This window comes from Hipposideros armiger, unplaced genomic scaffold (assembly GCF_001890085.2).
Source record: "Hipposideros armiger isolate ML-2016 unplaced genomic scaffold, ASM189008v1 scaffold_1, whole genome shotgun sequence".
Lineage (NCBI taxonomy): Eukaryota > Metazoa > Chordata > Mammalia > Chiroptera > Hipposideridae > Hipposideros > Hipposideros armiger.
Window position 1 is genome coordinate 4940866 of NW_017731351.1, and position 26641 is coordinate 4967506.

General features: G+C 40.3%; 1 protein-coding gene across 1 annotated transcript in view; it reads left to right on the top strand.

Moving 5' to 3' along the window:
- The first annotated feature begins 23043 nt into the window (after positions 1-23043).
- ANKRD50 (ankyrin repeat domain 50) overlaps positions 23044-26641 on the top strand; it is a 37787-nt gene continuing 34189 nt past the window's right edge. The window contains exons 1-2 of the mRNA XM_019665798.1: positions 23044-23303; positions 24734-25670. Of these exons, the coding sequence (XP_019521343.1) occupies positions 25093-25670 (578 nt within the window). The 5' untranslated portion in view covers positions 23044-23303; positions 24734-25092. The remainder of the gene's footprint in view (positions 23304-24733; positions 25671-26641) is intronic.

Sequence of the window (26641 nt, forward strand, 5' to 3'; positions counted from 1 at the left end):
CAGCTCCTACTCATCCTCACAAAGCCTATCTCAACCCTTATGTCCCCCCGGGGTGCTCCCCCACAACAGTTACCCATCGCTTATGTGTGCGTTCTAGGCTGTGCGTGTGCTCACTCCACATCACGCTATCATCACGGTCAAAACAAAGCTTTTCTCTTACTATAGGTATTTATTTATTACCTTTTAGCTCCTCACCCACTCCTGTCCTTTCCTCTACCACACGCAATGGGTGAAATTATTCATTTGGCTTAATGAGAATCATTTCTATTTGTATGTTTTTACAAAATGTATATATTAGTTGGAGCACATGTATTTTCAAATGTAGCTAAATGTGTTGTTTTAAAGTTCCCATTGCTTCTTAGTTTTCACTAAATACTGTGTATTTAAGTGTCATCTACGTTACTCTGACTTCATGTGATCTGTTACACCTAACTAGGATATATAGTCTGTGGCTGTCCACTCTCCCAACACTGGCCGTTTGGGTTGCCTAGACGGACCTATCATCACATGTGGTCATGTGTGCACGGGCATGTGTGCATACACACACACACATCCATGCAAATACACACATACACATACACAGACACTTTCACACACACTGTCACACATACACTCTCACATGCACAAATGATGCAATGACAATGCCCCTAAATGTCCCATTATGAACATGTAAGAACTTTGTTTATAGACTCTGGAGTATAGCTGCTGAGCTGTAAGCCACGTTTATACTTAAATTTTCCAAAGACCCCAGATCATCCTCTAGGCTGAGGGTCTCCATCCCCTCACATCTCTGCCAGCACTTGGCATTATTCAGCTTTCCAATGCTTCCAATCTAAGAATGTGTGAGGTACCTTTACTGAAACAACTCCTCAACACTTACACTGAATTGGGTCTATTTGTCTCACTTGTACTAGCCTGTAAAATTGCAGAGGCCATTAAAACACAAAGTCACAAAACATATTTAATGAACAGAGATTCCAAGAATGGGTGGATAGGAGTGAAAAAGGAGAGAATATTACCAACATACATTCAACTAGAAATGGGCTAAGGTGACACAGATGTGGTCCAATTCCAATTCTAATTCAAGGCTCATGTTCACACACCAGAAGGCAACATATTCATGCCGCATGTCAAGAATCATCATTGATATTGTTTTTCATATGTCACTCTTCTGGTGACATGACTTCGAGGTCCTTTAGATATCTCACTAATTCTAATGCATCTCTGAAACACGGAACTATCCCTTTCACAGCACCATAGGTGGGAAGGAGAAGCCAGAGTAAGGCGTTAGGAAGCTGAGCCTCTGAGCCTGCAGCCACAGCCGCAGCTGCAGCAACTCCATCTGGTTCAGAAGGTTCCAGGCGCCGGCTCTGGTTCTCCGAGCGTCATGACAAGGTGTCTAAACATCAGCACAGCCTATGAACTCACAGATGTCGAAATGCCCAAGGAATCTGTTGTTTGCTTTGTTCTGACCTTTTCAAAGTCTTCATTAATTTATACATTCAGCAAGCATTCTTTGAAGTATTTGGTAATAAATAATTTAATCTGTTTGTCATTGATTTATATCTTGCTCATTCCAAAAGGAATTTTAAGTGGCAAATAGTTTATCACTTTTTATTTCAATGGCATATCGAATTTTATGTCCTTTTCCTATGAGCTGGACATTTTTTCCTGATGCTTTTTGTTCCCTCTTAGAGAAAAGGTCACATGCATTTCTATGCGGCTCTTACTGGTTCACAATGAGGGAGCCCCCACAGCCTTGGGGGTGCCCCTTATGTTACACATACAGAGCAGCTTTTCTCAAAGACCTTTTATTTTATCCTTTAAGAGCTATATAGAAATCTTCTTACACTCTAGCCCTGGGTGGCATAGAATTTCTAAATCTGTGTGGCTTGATTAGAAAGAGCAGGAACACATGTGGCTGACAGGCTTGAAAAGCAGGAGCTTTGGGTCGGACCTCTTCTCTCCTGAAAGCCAAATGATCCGGGGCACTTGATTACAGCTCTCCATTCCTCTTGTCTATAATTTAGTCACATACTTGTATGTTAATATGACTGCTCATTATTATTTACTGAACACACACTTCTTATAGAGCCAACTTTGCGCAAGATACTGTTCCTAGTATTTTACAGAAATGAAGTGCTTGCATCCTCAGTAAACTCTATTAGCAGGCACTAGTATTATCTCTACTTTACAAGTGAAGAAATGAAGGTCCAGAGAGGGTAAGTAACTTGTCCAAGTCCACACAGCCTGTCAGTGCCGAAGCCCAGATTCTAACCCTAGCCATCTAGCTACACATCAATGGTCCTGACATGTTTCTAGCTAAAGGTCCCCAAACACAACATAATCTTACTAGTTTTCAGTCAAATTACATAGGACTATTATTATTGAGTAACAGGAAAAACTTACTCTGTGAAAATGAAGAGAGATACTACCCCATGAAATCCAGGTCATATGATGTGGATTTCTTCACTATCCTAATAAAGCTTTGTTCCAACAATCTCCCCAGTGTGTTCCATAGAATGCAGTGCTACAGAACACACTGGACAAACTCCCGTACCCTCACTTCCCTGCCTGTCTTCTTAATTGTTACTGTCACCCAGTCTTTTGAACTAAAAATACCATAGCATAATGAGAAAATATATCATAAATCAAAAGCACTTCGAATTTCATCCAAGAGAACACTGACCCAAATCTAACAACCATGGCACCAAAGCTTATATGTCTGTCATTCAGTGATTTGGTATAAAACCCTAAAAGTCACCATTTCATCATCAAGATGGCATATTTTACTTAAAAAGACAATCACATAACATTCACCTTTTGAAGTTGACAAGGACATGTCAATAAACCTTTATGAAACACTCACCATGTGCCAATTACCACGCTAGGGACTAGGAATGCCGATATGAACAAAGTAATACCTAGCCTTTGAAAATATGTATATAGAAAACAGAAAAAATAAATAAATAAAACCTGGTATACATTCTGGAAACCCATAAAGATAAACCAAGGTTTATTTTTTGTTGTTAAGAGTTTACTTATATTAAAAGCACAGGATGCAGAACCTGATTTTTTTAATAATAAGATGACCATAAGAATTTATTTTAATTAAGGATGTATACATACAGAGACTTTGTTTTAGGTCTTAAATAAATGAAAATAAAAGGGCTTATAGACTTAGATTGCTTTTCAAGGTCAGGTTAAGGACATTTTGAAAACAACTTCACTAACCAAGTTAACGCTTTTGGACAATTTATTCAAATGAAAATTCTATGGGAAATCATCCAATTTTAGGCCTGATATTGGGAAACAATGCATTTTTTGGATGTTTCTGATAGATTCACGCTTTGATTTTTGTGCCTATTTAAAACTCCCACATTACCCCTCAGAGTAAAAACATCTCTAAAACAGCAATAATGTAGTGACGTCATGGTGAGAACTATTATAGAAAGGCTTTCAAAACAGAGCTAACAAACATGTTATTCTAACTATACATGCACAAATATCGAATCAAGCCTAATGGAGGAAAATCTTTATTACGCTGTGACCTCAGTCTGTTCTGCTCATAGCTGGTCATTATGCATTCTTCAGATCCAGCCTTAAAATCTCTTTGGACAGGCTTTCCCTGACCACCGTGCCTAAAGCAGGCCCTTGGTACTCTGTCAAATAAACCTATGCTTGTACAGTACTGCATTAGTCACCTCAGGCTACCATAGCAAGTAATCATAACCTGGATGGCTTAAACGACAGAAATTCATTCTCTCCCAGTCCTAGAGACTGAACGTCTGAAATCGGGGTGCCAGCGTGACCTAGTTCTGGTGAAGGTTCTCTTCTTGGCCTGAGATGGCAGACTTCCTGCTGTGTCCTCGCATGGTGGTAAAACAGCTCTGGTGTCTCTGTCTTCTAATAAGTGTACTGGTTCTATCAGGTCAGGGCTCCACCCCTTGGGCCTCATTTAACCCTCATCACATCCTGAATAGCTTTATCTCCAATACAGCGGGAGGAGGGGCTAGGGCTTCAACTTATGAATTGGGGGTCGGCAGGGGGAGGGCCATTCACAGCACAAATTCAGTTCATAGTAAGTACTTATGACAATTTTTTCAGCATCTAACTTATTTATTGGATGGCTTCCTCCCAATTGAATTATAAGCTGTAGGGATCAGGGATCCATTTGCCTTGGGCACCGCTGACTATCCAGTACTCAGCACAGCACTCTGGTTGAATCTTCAATGAACAAATTAATGTGGTCATGATCTGCATTCTCACACAGAACACAGGACAAAAAATAATGTCCATTGATAACTCACTAATGCCACCCTTATTAATTTTTAATCTTTTTCATGCGGGACCTATTCTGAAAGTAAGAAGTACAGACAAAGAAACAGTAGTGGATAATAAAATTCATCTTTGAAGGACAAAAACTCATGTTTTAAAAATCTCAAAATAATCCTTATAAAGAGAAACATGGAAAATGAACTACACTGATTAAGTCAGTATCTTGAGAAAATGAACCTAATTATGTTGGACTGTTTAGCCTCGGAACACAGAAATGCTCTAAGCAGCATCTGAGGAAAGGGCTTTCTGGCATCGATTATATCCAGTACGGGCTTCACAAAACACTCTGTGTTTTATCCCCCTATTCTATTTTAAAATTTCAATCCAATGCATTTTCAAGTTCTTTAGTCAACTTTATTCTGGCCCACCAATAAAGTCAAGCCTACTTTCTTCAAATTTATCTCAGACAGCCTGTGTTACTTGCACTGAGAGAAACATCTGTTTAAAAGATTCTGAGACATACAGATATAATGGCAAAAGTACTGAGCTTCACTGACATGAATTTTATCCTTAGTATTACCATGTTTTATAAACTAAATCTACTACTTTAATTGTACTCTTTTTACCCATCTAAAAAATGAGGATAATAATATATTGTTGAAGTTAAATGAGGAAATTAACATAAAGAGCTTTTCAAAGGCAAAGAACTTTACAAAGATAGGCAACACTATTTGATTACTTTCATCAAAACGTTAGGAATGAAGACACTAGCTTAAAGGACTTATGCTCATAAATTTGTATAATGCATTAGTGGTGGAACTATTATTTCCCTCTTCTAATACATCCTCCCATTATGCCAGTCCTAGCCTCTTGCTGCTCTCTCACTCTCTGCTTGAGAGAACTGGGACCACTAATCAGACTGCTGAGTTTGGAGAAAGAAACTTGGCCTACATAATTGAGCCCCAACTTCCTCTCCTTTCTGGTAGTGAGTTCTGTAGAAAGTCATGCATTTTCTTTACTGTGCCCTCCCAGGGGCAAGTTCAGAGACTTATGTAGGAGGCCTGCCCCAGTTCAAACTGCTAGTGACAGGAGGTTTGTTAGCCAGCATCCAACAAGGCCACCAATGACTCAGCTTCTTAGGATTCTTGCTGCTAGACTGTCCCCTCCCACACTGCATCTGTCTGACTTGTAAAACCAATAAAATAATGCAGAATGACAGTGTGTAACTTCTGAGGCAAAGCCACAAAAGAAACTGTGACTTCTATCTTGCTCTTTCTTAGATTACTCCCTCTGAGGGAAGCCAACCGCCAATGTCATGAACACATTCAATAATATCCCAATGGAAAGAAACTGAGGCCCACTGCCAACGGCCAGCATCCACTTGTCACAGACCTGACTGCGCCCTCTTGGGAGATCCTCTAGCCCCAATCAAGCTTCCCACTGCAGCCCAAGCCAGCACCTCGGCTGCAGCCTCACAGGAGACCCAGAGCCAGAGCCATCCAGCTGAGCCACTTCTGAATCCCTCATCCATAGAAAATGTGATATCATAAGGATTTATTGTTGGTTAAGTAAGCTGTTAAGTCTTGAGATAATGTTTGCACAGCAACAGATAATTAATATAAGAGATTAAGTGTTCTTAAATTTTACCTCTGTTAGCAGACCTAAACTGCATTCCCCAATATCAGCTTGAAGGACCAGAGGTGAAATTTTAAGTTCCCAACACCGTCTTTTGTCTTTACTGTCATCACTGCAGGACTGAGGAGGGGCGTTTGACCCAGTCATTGAGCCTTCTCAAACACCTTCATATTATGCCTTGCGTTTTACCATTTATCTATTCAACAAGCATTCTACTGAACATCTACTAAATTCCAGGCACTGTGCATAAGCTTTGAATACCAAAAAACTTAGAACTTGAATAAGAACTTCTACTGAATGTGACCCTCATTAAAAAAAAACAAAGGCAGAACTACTAAATAACATTATAGAGAGTTAAATTTCAATTAACGAGTCAATGGAGAACGAGGGCAGGAAGAAGGTTCAGCGAATCTAACACTGATTTGCTATATTTCATTGAAGTGACCACCTATATGCACACAGCATGTGAGTCAGCCCAGCCCCACGTGCCACCCACCTGAAGCAGGAAGCATGCTGTTAGAGCACAGGCTCTGGAGCCAGACTGTGTCCGTGTCTGTCTTGGCTCTGCCTCTGGGGACCTGTGTGATCTTGGGCCAATTAAACTTTCTGTGCCCGTTTCCTCAACTGTCAATGGAATTATGTGAGGATTTAAATGAGTTAATATGTTAAGTATTTAGAATCGTGCCTAACACCATATTATTGTTTGATGCCATTACCAGGATTTACAAAATCACGTAATTATGTTGACAACGGTTGGTCTCAACTTCCGCAAGCTGATTCCTGCACGTAAGAATCATCCGTTAATGATATTTTCATCAATTAGTTCGCCAGAAGATATGTTAGAGAGTTATATAACTTGCCATGGTTTTTCACCTCTTCAAACTACTTACCAAAGTGGACACAAATGCCAAGCAAATAGATGGTTTATCTTTTCCAAGTAAAGAATAAGCCAAGCAACACCTAACTCATATTCTAACTCGAGTTGTTCGGTAGTCTCTTCTTTTCAGAATTGTTTAAAATTATTACATATTTTTTTCTGAATGTAAAGCCCCAGATATTTTTATTGAATCAAACACTTTAGTTACTGAGCTTTATGTCAGATAGGCAACAGAGATTAGCTTCCCTACTTGTACTAGCTACAATATAGCATCTTTTGCTCATTATATTTCAAAATAATAGATTTTTTTAAGATTTTATTAATTCATGAGAGTATGAGATTTTTTTCACTGATACACTGCCTGTTCTCTTGACTCTGTGTAATCTGAAAGTTAGCTCCTCTGTCCCTGAATAGTTGTGGAATGAATCAGTGAGGTGATGAAATAGGCATTTTCTACTCTCTTCTCCCGAAGAACACCAGTCTGACAATCACTCACGGACAGAAATACCTTTTAGGAGTCCAGAGTCCAGCTAGGAAGTTCCAGCCCACCACTAAGGCAGGAAGATCTGAGATCAGGTGCAAGGGAGGGTCGGAGAAAGTTTCACTTCACTCATGCCACCCCTCCCCCAGGGCAGCACCACTCAGCGCCGTGACAGATCCCCAAGCCTGCAATTTCTCCCGTGGGGAGGTGGGAGTGTGACAGCGTCTGGCTTCCCCAGCCGCGAGCAATGCTGAGAAGGGGCCCACTTTGTTCTCGTTCCATCCAGAACATTGAGGGGATCCGCATGACTGGGGTTCAGGGACAGGCTGGGAGCACTAGTTATCAGAAAAATGCAAATCAAAACCAGTGAGACACCACCTCACACCTGTTAGAAGGGCTGTTATCAAAAAGACAAGAGATAGCAAGTGCAGGTGAGGATATGAAAAAAAAGAAACCTTTGTGCACTGTTGGTGGGACTGTAAATTGGTGCAGCTGCTATGGAAAACAGTATGGAGGTTCCTCTAAAAATTAAAAATAGAACTACCATAGGATACAGCAATTCCACTTCTGGTTATTTATCCAACAAAAATGAAGACACTACCCCTAAGAGATATCTGCACCCCCAGGTTCATTGAAGCATTATTCACAGTAGCTAAGACATGGAAACAACCTAAGTATGCACTGATGGATGCATGGATAAAAAAATATTACATATATATATATATATATATATATATATATATACACACACACACACACATATATATGTGTAAAATGTATATGTAAAATATATACATATTATATATGTAAAATATTATATATTTGTTTTACATATATATTTACATTAGCAAAGATTAAGACACTGAAGAAATGAAAGCAATAAGTCATTTTTAGTGGAAAATGAATTGGAGCAGGGACTGGGTAGCAGAGCTGGAAAACAGGAATAGTTCTTCAAGAACGGCGAGTTCCCGTGGAGTCCAGAAAGAAGCCAGCAGTAGCCAGACAGGCAGAGGAATAAACTGAGGAAGAAGCTGCCAATAAAAATTGGATAAGAGTCATGAGAAACAGGTAGGGTGTTGATGAAGACAAACCTCCCACGTCACAATTTTTCCCAGAGTTTACTCTGGATTTCCTGGATACTCTGAGGCTTGAAAGAGCTGCTGCATGTAAGAGCTGCAACACGTTAAAAATTAATTAAAATTTCAAGAGCTGATGGTTGCAACAGGGAAAGCTCTAGTTAGTTCCAATGTCATGAGGAGAAGGAAGCTGACAAATCTTAAGGAACCCTTGGCAGGAAACTTGAAGAGCATATCCGTACAGCTCAACAGACCATGGCCAGGAGCAGCTTTTGCAGAAACAACCCCATGAATACTGAGGTGGAAAAGATCTTGATTTCTATATATTTTTTTATATTGGAATTATATTTTTATTCTGATAATATTAAAAGCACATCAACAAAAAAAGATAGATGAATATGTGCAAGCTGAATCCCAGCATCCAGTAACACCACCGTCAACATACTGATGTACCGTATTTCCCCACGTATAAGACGCACTCTTTTTCAAAAAACTTGGGGTCTAAAAACTGAGTGTGTCTTATACAGTGGTTGTAGATTTCAAATGCCATAGATGGAACTGAGGACGAGGCAATATATGAAGAGAGTGATTCGTCATCAGACACAGATGAGGACAAGCTAATGGTTGGGAGTTTTGACAGTGATGAGGAGTTGTATAAATTTTATGATGAATAAAACTTGAGTTCAATAACTTTATGTAATACATTTTTTTTCAAATTCCGGGCCCCAAAATTAAGGTGCGTCTTATACATGGGAGCGTCTTATACATGGGGAAATATGGTATGTCTTTTAAAATATTTTCCTATTTTTTTTTTGTTTACTGAGTTGAAATCACACCATACAATTAGATAGCCTACTTTCTCCATTTACCATTTTGCAAAATAAGTGGTCTTAGTGGTCTTCAAGTTTTTATTTCAAACTCTTTAATTTCATTTGTTAACACAGTTTTTCATTGTCTCAATAGACTATGCCTTAACCATTCTCCTATTCTGGACATTTAGATTACTTCCAATTTTTTGCAGTTATTATTATACAACTTGGGCTAGCCGAGTGGTGCGTTGGTTAAAAGTTGGCTTGGGACTCCAGGTCTGAGCAGCAGGGCCCTGGTTCGGATCCCACATTCAGGCCAGTGACACTGCACCCTCTACAGCTAAGATGGTGAACAACAGCTCGACCTGGAGCTGGGCTGCCATGAGTCGCCATGAGCAGTTGTCCAATAACTGGAGAGCAACTGCTTCACCCCAGAAGAGCGCAATGATAATACCAACATGGGCCAATGAAGCAACGTCCTCCACAACTAGACTGAAGAACAAAACGACAGCAACTTGTCTGTTCCCCTTCCCCAATTCCCCAACACTGTTTCCCTCCCCCAATTCTCCAATAAAAATCTTAAAAAATAAATAAATTCTACAACTTGATGATGAATATCTTTATGCCTGTATCTTTAAGAACATTTAGAATTACTTCCATAAGATAGATTTCTGGACGTATGATTATAAGATAAAAGACTATGCATATTTTTAAGCATTGTGATCCTGCATGCCAAAATGTTTTCCAAAACAGCCAGGTCATTTTGCATGATCTCCTTCCAACAGTGAAGGGGAGTGAAGTGGCAGCATTTTCACGTGAGTGAAATCAAGTTCAAAAAAGGAAAGACAGAAATCGGATTCCCTGGCAAATTCTAGCCTAAAGGAAAAGGTCAGAAAGCGAGAGTGAAGTGTCCATCTCGCAGAGAGAACAACTTTTTAAAAAAAGGTTAAAGAAATGATCAGGACTCCTTCCAGATCAGACGGGGAAGTTATCTGCTTTTTCTTGTGCTCACCATCCTGGGCGACTCCTTCTGTCCACTTCTCCTCAGAAAGAGGGTTGAGCAGTGGGACCAGCCAGTTCTCCCAGGGACATATGGCTCTGCCCACCACAGTCACCACCCAAAAGGCAGAAACATGCCAGTAGGGCGAGACCTTAAAGAGACTTCAATCTAACCCCTCACTTTATGAGATCAAAGCCTAGAAAAATGATAGTAAGTAAACATATAAAAAGATGCTTCACATCACATGTCATCAGAGAAATGTAAATTAAAACAATGAGATGCAACTACACACCTACTAGAACAGCCAAAATCTGAAACACTGACAACACCAAATGCTGGTGATAATATGGACCAACAGGGACTCTAATTCATTGCTGTGAGAATGCAAAATGATAACAGCCATTTTGGAAAACAGTTTAGAGGTTTCTCACAAAAGTAAGCACACTCTTACCAGCAATCACATTTCTTGGTATTTATTCAAAGCAGTTGAAAACTCATAGCCACATAAAAACCTGCACATAGATGCTCACTGAAGCTTCATTCGTAATTGCCAAAACTTGGAAGCAACTGAGATATCCTTCAGTAGGTGAATGGATAAATAAACTGTGGTACCTCAAGACGTGGCATATTATTTATCACTAAAAAGAAATGAGCTATCAAGCCATGAAGAGACATGGAGGAAACTTAAATGCATATTATTACATGTAAAAAGCCAATATAAAAAGACTGTATGATTCTTTAAAAAGCAAAACTGTGGAGACAGTATGAAGATTGCCAAGGTGGTAGGATGGGGGCGATGAATACAAAGATCAGAGAGCATTTTTAGGGCAGTGAAACTACTCTGTAAGTTACTATAATGATGAATACATGTCATTATACATTTGTCTAAACTCATGGGATGTACCATACCAAGAATGACCCCTACAGTAAACTATGAACTCAGGGAGACTGGTGTGTTGAGGTCGATTCTGTCAATTGTAAGGAATGGACCACTGTGGCAGGGAAATGGAACATGGGGAAACTGTGTATCCTGGGGGAAAGGGAGCAAAATCTTCTCCATTCCTTTTAAATTTGCTGTGAACCTAAAACTGCTCTAAAATAGTCTTTCAAAAATAAATTAAAATAATAAATCAATTTTTTTGCCTGAGGCAGGGGAATCATTGCATGGAGAAGGGCATGCTAAAACTTTCCAAGTTCTATTCCAGGTGGAAATGTCTGTTCTATATTTTAATTGTGGCGGTGATTACATGGGTATATACATTTGTCGGTGTGGTACAATTAAGATTTGTGCATTTTATAATATTCAAATCATACTTCATTAAAGTTGATTTCTCAAAATAAAAAAATTCAATTGCCAAATCAAGAAAAAAAATAATAGCCTCTATAAGAACAAAGAGGTAGATTCTCCTTGAATAAATAGTATAAAATAGACAGGAAACTTGAAATTATAAGGACTGGTGGAAAAAAAGTCATTTTTCCCCTGGTGCAAACCATGTTGTCAATATAATTGCTCTCATAGAAATAGTGACTGTTACACAAAAATAAACAGGGAGTGAGCCTTAGAAGGGGACTGTGCAAGTGAGGAACAAGCTTAAGATTCATAAGCTTCATGTTAACGCTGACTGGAATTTACATTTCTCATGAGTTGAAATACAAATTCATTGATGTTATATCCCGTGAAATCTAATTTAATAGAATCCGCCTAGTTCAGGATTTTATTTAAAATGCATTTATGACCCCATTTGCTATACAATGAGGATAATTTCAAATAATGATTTTAAGTTTAATTTCATTTGCAAACAAAACTGGAGTTAAAAGGAGGAAGAAAGGAAAAGTTTGCTCAATCAAATTCGCAGTGTTAAAGCCTAAGGATTAAAAGGAGAAATCAGTGTGAACTGGTTTGCGATTTCTTTTTTCTTTTCCAAACACATTGCATCACTCATTTAACAGCATTAGTACTCCTATTTAAACTGTTTTCTGGGTGTGATGCACAAAGGACTTTGAGTTTCTCTTTTCTAATCTAGAGATTAACAATGATGTAACCGAAATATTTTCAATGAAGTTCTAAAGTGTGGTAAGATATATGTGAGGGCCATTCATACCACAGGACCATCCCTGTGGGAAGACATTTCTCTGACAACATGGACATCGCGTGCAGTGAAGCGGGAGCTAGAGAAAACAAGGCACAAACCACTGTTTTTGGCTCTCTGGCCTTTTCTCTACTATGTGTTCAAGCCAACCAAAAGGAGTAAAAAGTAGTCTCAATGGCACTTCTCTTTAAACAGGTAAAATAAGCTACAGAAAACCAGGAACTGAGGATTGATAAGTTTAAGATGTGAACTGATGATGTTTTGTAACACAGACCTTGAAAAATAAAATGCCAAACTATACTGAATAACTTGAAAACAATTTGCAACAAAAAGGAATTGATTGTATGCCTGCGTCTGGAGCATTTACTACTAAACTACACAATAAACTAATCGTTCTCTTGGCACAGTCGATGGCGATCCACAGCCCCGCCAACCTCAAACTCTTCCCCCCACTGTGTTTCCTGGTTCTCCCGAGAAACTGAGATGACTGGAAGGACCTCGTGCTGGATTGCTATCACTGATGTATTTGAAGAGAGCTTAGCAGAGAACCTCAAAATACATGTTTCATTTTCTCCTTTTGTTTCCAAAAAAAACCACTACACAAATGGACACATTTTACTGTGAGCGAGCGAGCGAGCGAGCGAGAGAGAATGGTAACCCTCTAGATATTGCATGTCCCTCGGTTTTTAGCACATTGGCAGCAACTGTTTAAATGTTATTCTTACTGTAGACATCAGACCTTAAAGAAATTAATTATAAAGCAAATCGTGTACAACACTAGCTGCAAAGTACGTCTGGCCTAGAACAGGGAGATAAGGTTTGGGACAGCAGAGCACCCCCTGAAGTTACCTGGGCCAAGAGGAAGGAGAGTCATGAAGACCAAATGCAAGCACGTCGTGTCTTTATCTTTGAGGGGCTGTGCTGTTCATGATGACATCACTTTAAATGTGTCTGAATTTTAGCTGTGTTTATAGTGTGGACCATATTTAACATGTTTCTTTCTTTAGAAAACAAACCATGCTTATTAACTATATAGAAAAGATAGTTCAAATGCAGGACTAAAAGCAATGACTGGATTTTTATTCTCCTATTGAGAAAACAAAAGTCAGAAAACTTCCCAAGAGTCAAGAAAAGGTAACATGGGTTTAGCCACAATGTTTGTAGAAGTGATTGTAACAGAAAGCACACTGGTCTGCATACATTTTCTTATTCACAGCCTTTCCTGTGAAATGCAGCTTTCATTGTTCTATTTTCTAATCTGCTGATTGAATTAAATGCATCTGCCAAGCTAAAGAGAACTTTGAAATTATAAATACACCTAATGCAGAAAATTCGAGTTGTGCATCAAGCATATTTACCATTTTCTCACACAGAGAGTTTATAAAAAGGAAACTACATCTGGGTTATTCATCTTCTAAAGTCTTATTGAGAAATTATCTTTTCTTCTTTTTGCACAATAGAAACACACATTTCTGAACAAAATATATAATGCCACATTCTTGGGGCATATACCCTGTGCAAAGCTGTCACAGCCACACTCTGCACCACAGGAATCAGGTCGCTGGAGCAGGGCCTATTGATTGTCCCTGCCATCTTCAGTCCAGTAGAATGACTAGATTTAATGTTTTCTCGGTCAGCACAGTTCACTGGCCCCAGAATCTTTTATTAGCTAAGTGGATTTTTTTTTAAAAGAATGATGGTCCTTAATTTTAAAATCTTCATTCATAGGAACTGGCATAGCGATGTGCCCAAGAGGGCTGCCCTGAGCGGACCAGTCCTGACCACGTGTGCCACCATCTCCTGGAGGGGATACAGTCTAGCGGGATGAAAATGTTATGTGGTGACATTACAAAGTAGTAATCAGGGGTCCAATAGTAAGTATCACCAAAGTAAGGTAGAATGTGACATGAACATAAAGTAAGCTACCATGGAGAAATAAAGCTTATATCTTTATAATAGTAAGATTTATGAAGCTTATTAATGCTCTGAAAATTACTTAAGAGTATTTCTGGTCTATAAGGTGGGAACCATAGATAGGACATTGTGCAATTCAACTGTCGTTGTATAAAATATATTTCCCTCTTATTGAAGTATAATATTCTTACTACTATGATATACTTTTTGTTAAGGGCATAAAATGTAAGTATCATCCCAGGGACAGACACTACTTTCTCTTTCTCTTTAACAGATATAGATTTTTAAAGAAACTAGGACAAAAATTATAATTATTACTGAAAAAAGCCAATTCAATTATCCTCATCATTGAAAATAAACATAAATGTGTTTTAAGGTGTTGTATTTAGAAACTACAAAATGCTGTGTTTTTTTAATTTCATGAAACAGTAAAATTAGGCATAATTTAGCATTCTATGTTTAGTGTTGATTACTAATTTTACTTTTTATTACTAAAAGAAATAAAAATTCTGGCTATATTAGTGTTGATTTGTGTCATAATTTTTATTCCTGGATATTTCTTTGCAATGAACAAAGATAATGCTCAAAGCCCCTCCTACACCCTAAGAGATAATTTGACAATGGAATAGATTACTTAAAATTTAAGAAATACAGAGGTTTCATTTCCAATAATTCATATTAATTTGTCCCTCAATTCTTTTTCACAAGCATTTATCCTGTGCCTACTGAATGGCTGTGTGAATGGATCCCACTACACTGGAAAGGTACACAGGAGAAAAGCAATCAACGTGCCCACCGCATCTAACGGCAAAGCAGACTAACACGCCGTGACTGCTTTAATGGAAGAGGCCTAACGCGTCCAGGGCAACACAGGAGGAGGAGGAGCTAAGACGGTGGGCGGAATCAGGAAAGGTTTCACAGAGAGACCGAAGATTGAAGTTCATGGTAAGAGTTTTTCTGGTGAACTGAAAACGTGAGAAGGAAGTATTCTACAGAGAAAGCTTCCAAAGGTATGGAAGCATAAGGAGCTCAAAGTGTACATGGGAACAACGCCAAGAGATAATCTGGACTGCTGGTTAGCTGTCCTATCACAAAGAGCCATACAAAATCGTTTCGCTCTTACACAGGTTAGGGGCAGCCACAGGCGGAAAAATATTAACAAAGGAACGTCAGAAGAGGTTTGTGAATTCAACAGATCACTTTTGCAGTAGCGTGGAAGATGCCATGCAAAAGACTGCGAGTGGAAGTAGGAAGACAAGAGAAATGCGAGAATCTGAACTAAATAGTAATGATGAAAAGGAGAAGGAAGGATGGATATAAACAATATTCAGGAGAGAAAATAGAGTTTAGCAGGAAGAGTAAAGAAAGAAAGATGTGTAGGGTGATTCCTAGGCACGTAGCCAAACAGCAAGAGCAAACCCAGGACGAGGAGCAACTTTGTGTGAGACGGGGAGATATGTTCACTTGAATAAGAAGGAAAATAGCACGTTCTAGGTGTACTAAATAAGGTTGCTTTTTATAAAAGTGTCTCTGTGGTCCTCTGCATTAGTCACGGTACATTTATTTACTCAACATCCTTGCTGAGCAATAGCAATGCCAAAGCAGGATACTGGGCGAGGGTGGACAGTACAGGAGGGAGCATGCACAGCCCCTGCCCTTCAGGAGGTTCTGAGTGGGAGAGTGGTGTAAACTCCATACGTTTGTATCATGAGATGTCCAGAACGCTGACTGTGAGAATCCAGGTAACCCTTTTTCCTGAAAGGCAGGTCCTATTTGCAGCTGAGTAGTGTTATCAGCCCCTTCTTCCTGCCAGAAGATTTGGGGATGCCAGGAGTCTCCTTTTATTTCTCATGCTTTCTGTCCCTTTCAATCTCAGCTGGCACTTCTCCTGCTGATGCAATATTAGCAAGAACCTTGTGGCTTTATGTGGATTTCAGGGGGTCACTCTGTTAGACAAAGGCTCATCCCCAGATTGTTTTTGGAAATACTTCCTTTTCTATTTTTGGCTTCAGGTGAGGCGGTGGAGGGACACTGCCAATAAATGAGCTTCTCTGAGGCTGCCTGCTTTGACTGGGACAGTCAGGCGCACCTTTCATCTCCTGTGACTGAATACCTCTGACTTGCTGATCTCCCCAGGGTTGCAGCCAAAGGTTGTATCATCACCCTACAGCTTTTATTCTGTGCCACACTTTCAGGAGCAATCTTGTTTTTATTTTATTTTTTTTAATTGGGGAATTGGGGGATGGGAACAGCGCTGGGGAATTGGGGGAAGAGGAACAGACAAGTTGCTGTTGTTTTTGTTCTTCAGTCTCGTTGTGGAGGATGTTGCTTCACTGGCCCAAGTTGGCACCATCACTGTGCTCTTCCCAGGCGAGGCAGATCAGTCGCCGCCTTCTGGACGGCCGCTCACTGCGGTTGCTGGCCGCTCACGCTGGCTGCTGGCCACACATGGTAGCCCATGGCAACCCACTGCAGCAGGGGCTGCAGCCTACGCCGGCGACTCATGGCAGCCCAGCCAGGAACAATCTTTTAATTTTAGCATCTTTTGCCAATTGTAGGGTGAGAATTTCCCAAATCAAGTCCTGGCTATTTTTATTATAAGCAGAGAGAAAAAAACCAGGCCTCATCTTCAACACTTTGCTTAGAAATCTCATCTCAATATCCAAGTTCATCACTTACAAGCTCTGCTTCCTACATAACTTTAGGAAATGATTTCCCCAACTCCCTGCTGCTACCTAACAAGGATCTCCCTTCCTCTGGCTCCCAGTCGCATGTTCCTCACTTCCTCCTGAGCCCTCACCAGCAGCACTTTTAGGGGCAATATTTCTAACAGTCTTTTCAAAGCAATCTAGGCTGCTTGGATCATGCTTCTCAAAACTCTAACAGTCTTAGTTCACTACCTGATTCTAAAACTCCTTCCGTATTTTGGGGTATTTGTTAGATTAATATGGTTGGTACCAAAATCTGTATTAGTTTTCTACTGCTACCAAAAAAATTATCACAAACATTGTTGTTTAAAACAACGCCCACTTATTATCTTAGTTTCTGCACAGCAGAAGTCCAGGCAGGCTCAAGAGGGTTCAAGGTGTTCAAGGCTGAAATCCAGTGTGTTTTCAGCTGAACTCCAGGGCCCGCTCCAGGCTCCTTCTCTGCAGCTATAGGACTGAGACCCCCATTTCTCGTTGGTAGTTGGCCTGGGGTCACTCTCAGTGCCTTGTAGCCACTCTCCACTCCTCGCCGATGGCCCTCTCTGTCTTCAAAGTCAGCAATGGTGCATCAAATCCTCCAAACTGGGATTTTTCCATTTACATCCATTTCCATTTAATTTGTGGACCTTGATTCTGATATAACCTCCCTACAATGAACTTCTCAAAAGTCATTCCTACCTTGGTCTGAGAGGATACCTTGATTAAGCTAATTTCCTCTCTCCAGCTTCTGTCTTTTGTTATCAAATGGCAGCATCTTGTTCCTTTCAAATTTCAGGAACCATGTGAGGGTTTCCCTTATGTAACCTGTGTACGTATCTGAAAGTCTTGCTTTTATCTTATCAATTACAGATTATAGGCTGAAATGCCTGGCACTTACTTATGTGACATTTCTAAATTCTTCTGGAAGCAAATAATAAACGTATGCAAACAAATACAAGTAATAAAATAAAATAGACTTCATTCATATTAACTGGAATTTAGCCAAATTAAACAATCATTATAATATTATAATACCTGTTCACATTATAAAGATTATATTAAATAAGAAATATATTTTGAGAAGGTAGTACTAATGTTAATTATTAAGTGTGAAATTATTTTTGAAAAATGGTCACGCTGATGTACATTTCAACACACACGAGTTAATTCACTAGTTGATTTCTTAATTAACTAAAACTAAGCAAAAACTAACACTAAGCAAAAATTCTACTTCACTTGCCTGTTTGAGGGAAGTTCCTTCAACCACTAGTGACTGAGGAAGATAAAAATTTGTTTCTAACCTCCTTAATTTAAAAGAATTCAATGAGCGATACAGTGACAGGTTGATTAAAATCAGAACCTTTTAATAGAACTAGAAAAGAGAGTACTGTCTTGGTATACATTAATTTAAAAGGTAATATTTCATTCAAAATGAAATTATCAATCTGTTCAACTATGATATTCAAGTTTTCTGAGCCTTAACTCTTCCAAGTCCAATTATGTTGAGTAAAAACATAGCTTTTGATAAACACAGAACCTAATACTGAGAAAAATGTCAGTGGAGATGAGTGTGTGTGTGTGTGTGTGTGTGTGTGTGTGTGTGTGTGTGTATCTGTATTCCTGTTTATTCGTGTTAAATGTCACACTGAATTTAAGGGAAGCTGTTTACTCGTAAATCCGGGTTTCTTAATCTGATATCCTGAGACACAGCAGAAGGGCATTATTCCTTTATTAATAACACAGACTTTGTATATGCTTGGCTTTTTTTTTTTTTTTTTTGTGGAGAGTTTAAATAACTTGTCAAATTTTCAGAGGTTCCCATTTGTGGAACAGTAACAACAGGACCATAATATTTTGCACCTTATCCCATCAAAAGGTGGAGTCTATTCCCCTCCTTGAAACTGTTCTGTCCTTGTGAATTGTTTTGACCTACGAAACATGGCAGCAGTGACACTGGATGAGTTTCCAGACCCTGCCTTCGCTCTCAAGGAGCTGTGAAACCACCTTGTTGGGAAGAAGCCATGAGGAGAACACCTCACTCTCTGCAGCCAAGCTCACTGTTGGCCCACACACGGGCGTGAAACCAGCTGAATGCAACTGCATGAGGGCCCAGGGGAGCCCGGCGGAAGCAGCAGTCAGCCATCCACAGAACTGTGAGAAATTCATTTATCAGTGTTGTTTTAAGCCACCAAGCTTAAGTTACGGTACATGATGTAGCAACAGATAACTGGTGCACCAAACAGCTAATCCCCACAAAAAGCTGACTTAGAGGTAAAAAGCAAGTTTACCTTCTTTAGTACACTGCCTTTTTGACAAATGGTCTAGAAAATAAGTCTTCTGTTGACATTTTAATGATATTCTTCTTCTACTAAGTCAAAAGGAGGTAATTATGATTTTTTTAAAAAGTATTAGTTTACAATATTTTTGTAATTTTTAAAAAATATTTTTGAATTATTTTTATTAAATCAAAATGATATATGGTTTTCTCCTCGAAGAAGTTAAAATTTCCAGGATCATTTTATCAATACAAGAGCCCACAGGCCTGAATCCATATTCGGTTTCTTCAGGTGAGGCAGCTGTTTGTGCAGGTAATATTTGCTCTGCTCTATTCCTGTCTGATGTCTCCTTTTGCTTGATTTTTTCCTGCTTGGCTTACAAAAGTAAGAAATCCTCTAGGGGTGAAACTGACCTATACCAGTGTAGGAAACAGAGCCCAAATCTGGAAACTCTTGGCACTAACTTGAGAGGCAAGTTACCTGCCTCAGCAGACTGCAAACCAGATGCGGCTATTGCACACACTACAGACTGACTGCTTTCTTTAGCTGCTTAAGTGAGCTTATCTTGTCATTTTCTTCTTCCCAAATTCTTGCAATATTTTCAATGGAATTTCTTGACCTTCTTTATACAAATATATAGAATCTCCAATTTGAACTTTTAAAATTTCTCATGGGGGAGAATTCTTCCTGAGAAATTGATCATTTTAGGGTCACTGTGTCTGGACTCAAAAATAATTATGTATCTATTCTGTATATTCTTTGCCCTATTTATTTCCAGGCTGAACAAATGTATCTAATATGAGTTTAAATATGGTCTAATTTAAATAGAAGGTAATCTCAATTCAGTTGTCACTGATGATTTACAGATAAATGGCATTTTCAATCGTGATTCATTCAATTGTTATGTGACATTAAACTCCTTAGTTTAGCTTTGCATACACATTTTTATTAAAATAAATTTTAACATATCCTTCAGTTATCAACTCACGACCTGTTTTTGTATTAAATTTCCATTATCAATGTCTTTATTTATTATCGGTATAACATAAATATTATAATTTTAAGACAAATTTAAATAAAATTTCTTCCCTAAAGTTCAGAATGTTAAACAAAACAGAACTACTTGGTGAATACTACGTTGAATACGAAAGAAAAAAAAAATGTCTTTCTCATATAGGTATTTCCCTTGGGATTTAAAAGGAATCTTGATATTTTCTTCTAAATGTCTTGTCTTTCTATCATTTTTCTTAGTAAATGACACTCTTCTTAGCTTTATTGAACTTCTTCCCCAGTAGACATTGCCTGATGAGCCATTTCAACAGTGATATGCACACCTCACAGTAATGTGTTTCCTTAGTCTTGTGATAGTCTCTCTTTGACAATCCCCAGCCCTGATTCACCCTCCTTGTCTGCTTTCTCCATTCATGCCCCACAGATGCTGAGCATTTGTAAGAGAAAATCACAATACTATGCAGATACTACTGTCTTCCTAATGAACTTTCTTCACTTTTTCTACCAATAGAACCCTGAGTTTTTCGGGGCAGCAATGTGACTAGCTACTACAATCCATTTCCCAGCTTACTTTGTGTAGTTCTGGTCAATTACATGAGTGCTGAGAATTACTTGAAAAGTTTCAATTTCCTGATATAGGTGCCACTCACACTTTATTCTCTACTTCTTCCCTCATCTTCTTCCTGTCTCCAAGATAAGCAAAGGGCAGGAGATATGAGTGAGAAGCTGGAGGTAGAATGCCATCTTGAGATCATGTAGGGTGACCAACCGTCCTAGTTTACTGGGGACTAAGGAGGTTCCTTAGATATGTGACTTTCAGCTTTAAAACTGGAACACATTGGTCATCCTTCATGAGGTGACAATGAAACTGAAAGATATATACATAGGATGGTAAAAGAGAAAGTTAGAAGGAAAGTGCCTGATGGTCCTGGAGAGCTCCTCCCTAAGCTACGTCACCTGGGCTTTTCATTACACAAGAGAAATAAGCTCTGATGTATCAAACCATTGGAAGGGGATTTCGGTACAGGTGTTCAAACTTGAATTGTAACTGCACCCACTACTTTGACACACTTTGGTCTCTGTGAAGTGCATCACAGTCCATTTGAACGCTGTCACCTGCAGTTGCGCAGTAATGCAGCCTATGCAGCTATATGTGGTGACTCTGACCAAAACCATGCTTTCCTAAAGCATGAACCTCCTAATGTTCCAACAATAATTCCACCTTTCAGACAAGGAATTAGGGAAAACAAAAACCCATTGAAATGAAATGTGAAATAAAACTTTAAAGCAAAAAAGAAAAATTCTAAATGAGTCTGGAGATTAATTACTGCATAGTTTACTGACATTATTTAAAACAGAATTCCATGATGGTTAGTTATCATAAAAAAATAGACCCTCTAAAAGAAAAGTTTCTGTAACTTCTCTGTTGGGCAGAAATTATTTTAATCAACATATTAGCAAATAGTTTAACAGAAATAATATAATGCACATATTTATTTTAAATTTTTCTCTAAACATAACTTCACAACCACGAAACTGAAGGAGGCAATGGCTGTAAAGCTTCATGCCAGCTAGCTTTATAAACAGACTATGAGGTAATTAAAATGGTTTAAGCAAATGTAAATTGAAACTGTAATTTTTTAAAAATCACTTTTCATCTCCTTAATTCTGGAGAATTTATACTCTGCTGTTCTTTTTGCTCGTGTTTTGGAAAAGAACCTCAGAATTCACAGTAAATGAATTAAAGTGAAAGTTAAATCTTAAGATCAACAAGCCTCAAATGCCATGGATAGGATGGAAATAAAAGAATGGAAAAGTAAGCTCACGCACAATCTATCTGGTTACCGTTTTTCTAGTTAAGTGTGATAGCTATACTTGGAAATTCCTAAAACCAGATGGGAAATTGGCTTAGTATTTGGGAAATACATTATTAATGGAGAACTCATGGTTTTTGCATAAATAATAAAGATAGTACATTTTCTACTCTATCAGTTGACAGTACATTTACTTTCTGGGCAGAAATTTGAAATCTAAAAAATCCAGGTCCACTTGAGTGCAAACAACTGGACTAATTCAACAGTAATTGCCTGTGGTCAGGCCCCGCAGGGCAGTGCATCTGACTCTACACTCTGACCTCCACCATGGACTTTTCCCCCAATTGTGCCCCCTGCAGGTCATCCAACTGTCCCGAAGGGCAGGGGTCAGAGACTCAATCATGACTACTTTCAACCTCCATCTGGTGGAGTCCATATCCTTTTCATGAGGCAGGTGTGAACGTCACCCTATACCCCTTCTATTTTTATTTTTACAACATTCTTCCCAGTCCTCTCCTTACTTCTCTTAGTCCCAGTTTGAGAAAGTAAAAGCATTACAGGAATTTAATGGATTAAATGGGGACCCAGACGACTGAGCAGAACGGGTGTGGAGAGGCCCTTTGGGTCAAAGGGGTTAAGGGAAACGCGAGGGGTAACTCTCTCCAACAAGCTGCCCTTCTATGAGCGGATATATGGCCCCAAAAGCCAGCGAGTCCCTTCGGCCTGGAAGACAAAGGAAGGCTCAGGGCCGAGCAGTGACGGGGTGGGTGGGAGCAGCGACTCGCGTGAGCTCGGGGACGTGAGAACGCAGCCTCCGCCCCCTTCTGCTCCCCCACACGGAGAAAGGAGGGGCCTCAAAGCCGCCCGCGGAAAGGTCTCCCCGCAGAGACAGCAGCGGGTCCCAGGCAAGCGCACACGCCCAGGCACGGGTGGTGCCTACCCGCACTGTGGGGGAGGGGCGGAAAGGGGGCGGAGCCGGCGGCAAAGAAAGACTGCCGGTCTGGTGGGGGCGGGGCCTGGGCCAGCGGGCGGGGCCACGGGTGGGGCGGAGCTGCGGAGTGGGGCGGGGCGGAGCCGGCTGGTCCCAGGCTGCCTAAGACAGTCACTGCCCAAGCGGCGGCGGCGGCAGTTGGCCCGTGGGGGTTGGGAGGAGCACGACCCGGGCTGCCGGGGCAGCTGGAGCTGGCAGTTGCCAGGAGCCAAGAGGAGGATCTGGAGCTGGGATCGCGCCCCAGGCCAGGCGCAGGAGGCGGCTGCAACTGGAGTCCCGGGAGCGCTGGTGACGGCGGCGTCCCAGTGAAGCAAGTGTCTGAGGCTGTGAGTCCGCGGCAGCCACCGCGGCGGCTGGGGCCGAGGTAACCGAGGGGCGTCAGCGGTGGGAGCTCGGGGGCTGCGGCCGCGGCGCGGACCTGACCCATGCACAAACCCTTCCCAGGCTGGGAGCCCAGACCCCACTTCTCCGCTTGCTCCGCCAAGGCCCGGGCGGGGGCGGGAGCGGGTTAGGCGCGCGGGCTGGGGGCGCAGAGCCGGACACTGATCCGGAGGCGACCCCTCAGCAGGGATTGGCAAGGACGTCGGGCACCCCTCCCCCTTCAGAAGACACACCCCAATCTCGGGGTGGGGCGGGGTGTTGAGGCGTTCCCAGCCTCTGCTAGGGAAGACCTCGGTGTGGAGGTTGCACCTCGTCTGTGGCCTCTGTGAGGTGGCCCCCCTGTGGCTCCTTGGGGCTGCACAAACGGAGGTGGTTCTGTCGCTGGGAATCCCGGAGTTCCTTTTGTCTATCAGCTGAAGCCAGAGGCCGGAACTGGAGGCAAACACCCGCCAGCGCTGAAGCACTCTACTCCTTATCCCTTTTCTGCGTCGGAAGGAATTCTCCCCGGCAGCCTTTGCTCGGTCCACAGGAGTAGATTGCGCTCCTCATCTTTATCTTGTGAGCAGAGCAGGACAGGATTCGCGTTGTAGTTATGCTTGGATTTATCGTTCGTTGAAGTCATTCCCCTTACCCTCTTTGGGTTTTAACCCATTGCCATCCAGCCTCCCCTCGGAAATCATCCCCTAGATTTTGCAAACTGTCAACAAAGAAGTGTGGTTAGTTGAGTAAACAGAATTCTTGACTGGCTGGACTGTGCAAGTGAACAGAGCTTCCACAGCTGACGCTATCCTACCAAGCTAGTGGAAAGACCTTTCTGGCTTGACCTAAGGATGTCACTGTGTGTGCACATAGACCTTTCCCCCCACTTCAACAGTGAGGAGTTTAAAATCCAGGGTCACTTGATTAAAATGTAGCTGTTTTGGAGGTATAACCATAGAGGCAAAAAAAATACAGAAAGGAAAATGTAATCATGATTTTGGGGTAATTGTCAAACTTTTGAAAGTACCAAAGATGAAGTATGTGGATTTTTGAGATTAACTGGTATATTGTATCCTTTGATAAGTAAGCTTTTAACATATGGTATTTTGCACTAAGGTATTTTTGTTTGATTTTAGTTACTTGGGGAAATTGTTGATTACCAGAACATCTTACAAGGAGAAGCCTGTGAACAGGTTCATTAAGAATCTAGCTTCTGAAAAATGCATTTTATGAATGCTTTGAATTAAGAAATGTTGACAGGGGTCTGTCATTTCTGCCACCTGAAACAGTTCCCTCCCTGACAGTTGCCCATATGCCTCAAAGTGGCAGGGTCTAGTAGTTTGAATGACTATCCTTCAACCTACCTACCGTATAAATGTAATCTCTTTAATGGCATTTAGAATAATGGACACCTTTTCTGCATCTGATTTTCAGATACTGAATCAACACTTGGAATCTGGAGAAGTATTCTGTACAAATTGAAAGATTGGGCTTTCTCTTTAGTTTTCCAGATGTATTGTCTCACCTGCATACTTGAAACATCAACAATCACATAAACTCCGGTTGTAACCATGGCGTTATGTGACCCATCAAGATATAGGAAAACTGTTACCAAGCTTTGGAACCAGGCAACTTTCTACCAGTTCAACAATTAAATTAATAATACATTCTCTGCTGATAATCAAGACTAAAGAGCCAAATAAAGTCATGCACATTCTACTGACAAAGGGACTCTGTGGCTGTTGAATTTTACTATAACTAGTTACTCTCATTGAAATGCAAGTTTCGTCCTAATGGATGTAAAGACCTGTGTTGATGTATCCCGGATTCTAGCAAATGCTGAAGATAACAATCCTATTATGATTAATCCTTGGGAAGAGAAAGTCTGCAAAATGGCTCAAACAAGTTTACTGCAGGGGAAGCAGTTTTACTGTAGGGAGTGGGTTTTCCACAAGCTTCAGCATTGCCTCCAGGAGAAAACTAACTGCTGCAACAGTGCTGTCAGCACACCACCCCTTTTAATGAATTCTGGGAATAATGCTAGTGTTGTCTCTGGAAAAGGAGCTGCCTGGGGTGTGTTGTTGGTAGGAGGGCCTGGCAGTGGCAAGACAGCCCTATGTACAGAGCTCTTGTGGCCAAGTTCACCTACCAGCTTGCAGAGAGGTTTACATCGCCAGGCTCTGGCCTTTCATTTCTGCAAAGCCCAGGACTCTGATACTCTGTGTGTTGGAGGGTTTATCAGAGGTCTAGTCTCCCAGATATGCCACAGCGGACTACTCCAAGGATATGAGGACAAGCTAAGGGATCCGGCAATCCAAAGCCTCTTACAGCCTGGGGAATGTGAGAGGAACCCAGCTGAAGCGTTTAAAAGGTAACGATAAGAATGTTATGGTGTTCCAGTTTCCATGCAAAAAATTAAATTGTTTTTTACATGTTTTTAGGTTTGTTTTTTTAATTTGTGGGTTACCTGTAGTACTGCTGTAAAGTTGGGGATGATCTGTGGTTGTGAATAAACCTGTTTATTTGAATATTGAAGGAAACAAAATTTAAGGTTTGTATTGTAGAGGATAAGGATTAAAAGTATATCTTTTACTTGTTTAATAACATAATTTGAAGCACTGCAAAAACAAATTATTTTTCAGATTTATGCCAGTTACTTATTTACTTTCTGTAATCGGTAAGGGATGTTTGTTCTTATAGTGGAGAAGAACATTAGCTGCCTGGAAACTGGGCTGCATTTTCAGAAAGGGCGAACTATACATGGTGCCAAAATGAGAGGAACTCTCAGTATAGAATCTACTATTTTTTTTGTCTTTAGTATTATAATTTCTTTAAAAAGAAAAGTTCTTTTTGAAAGAGACCACTGGCCATTGAAAATTTAAAGAAAATCTGCTATCAAATAAATGAAAAGTTGAGTGATATTTTGAAATACGGGATATTTATAAAATCATGAAAATTGGACATCATTTTAATACTTTCAGTAAGTGATACAAAAAAAATGATTTTCCTAACCTCAATTAAGCATTTTTCCATAGTAAATGGATTGGTCTAAGAAGTGATTTGATTAAGTTGCTTTTCAGAGTGGTTCCAGATTCAAAATGTGTTAAAACTAAAAACACATGATATTTTGAAAATAATTTTTTGCATATCACCCCTCTGCTCATTGTAAAAGGAGGAGGCAAACTGATATTTCATACTGGCCTCTAACTGCTGTTGTAATTAGTCATCCTGCCATATACTTTTTCCTCCTATACAACAAGTAGTTCTTAGCTGGCAGTTTGTTTCCCAAAGATGCACATGTACTTTGCACTGAAGGTTAGTGAGAGAGAGAGAGAGAGAGAG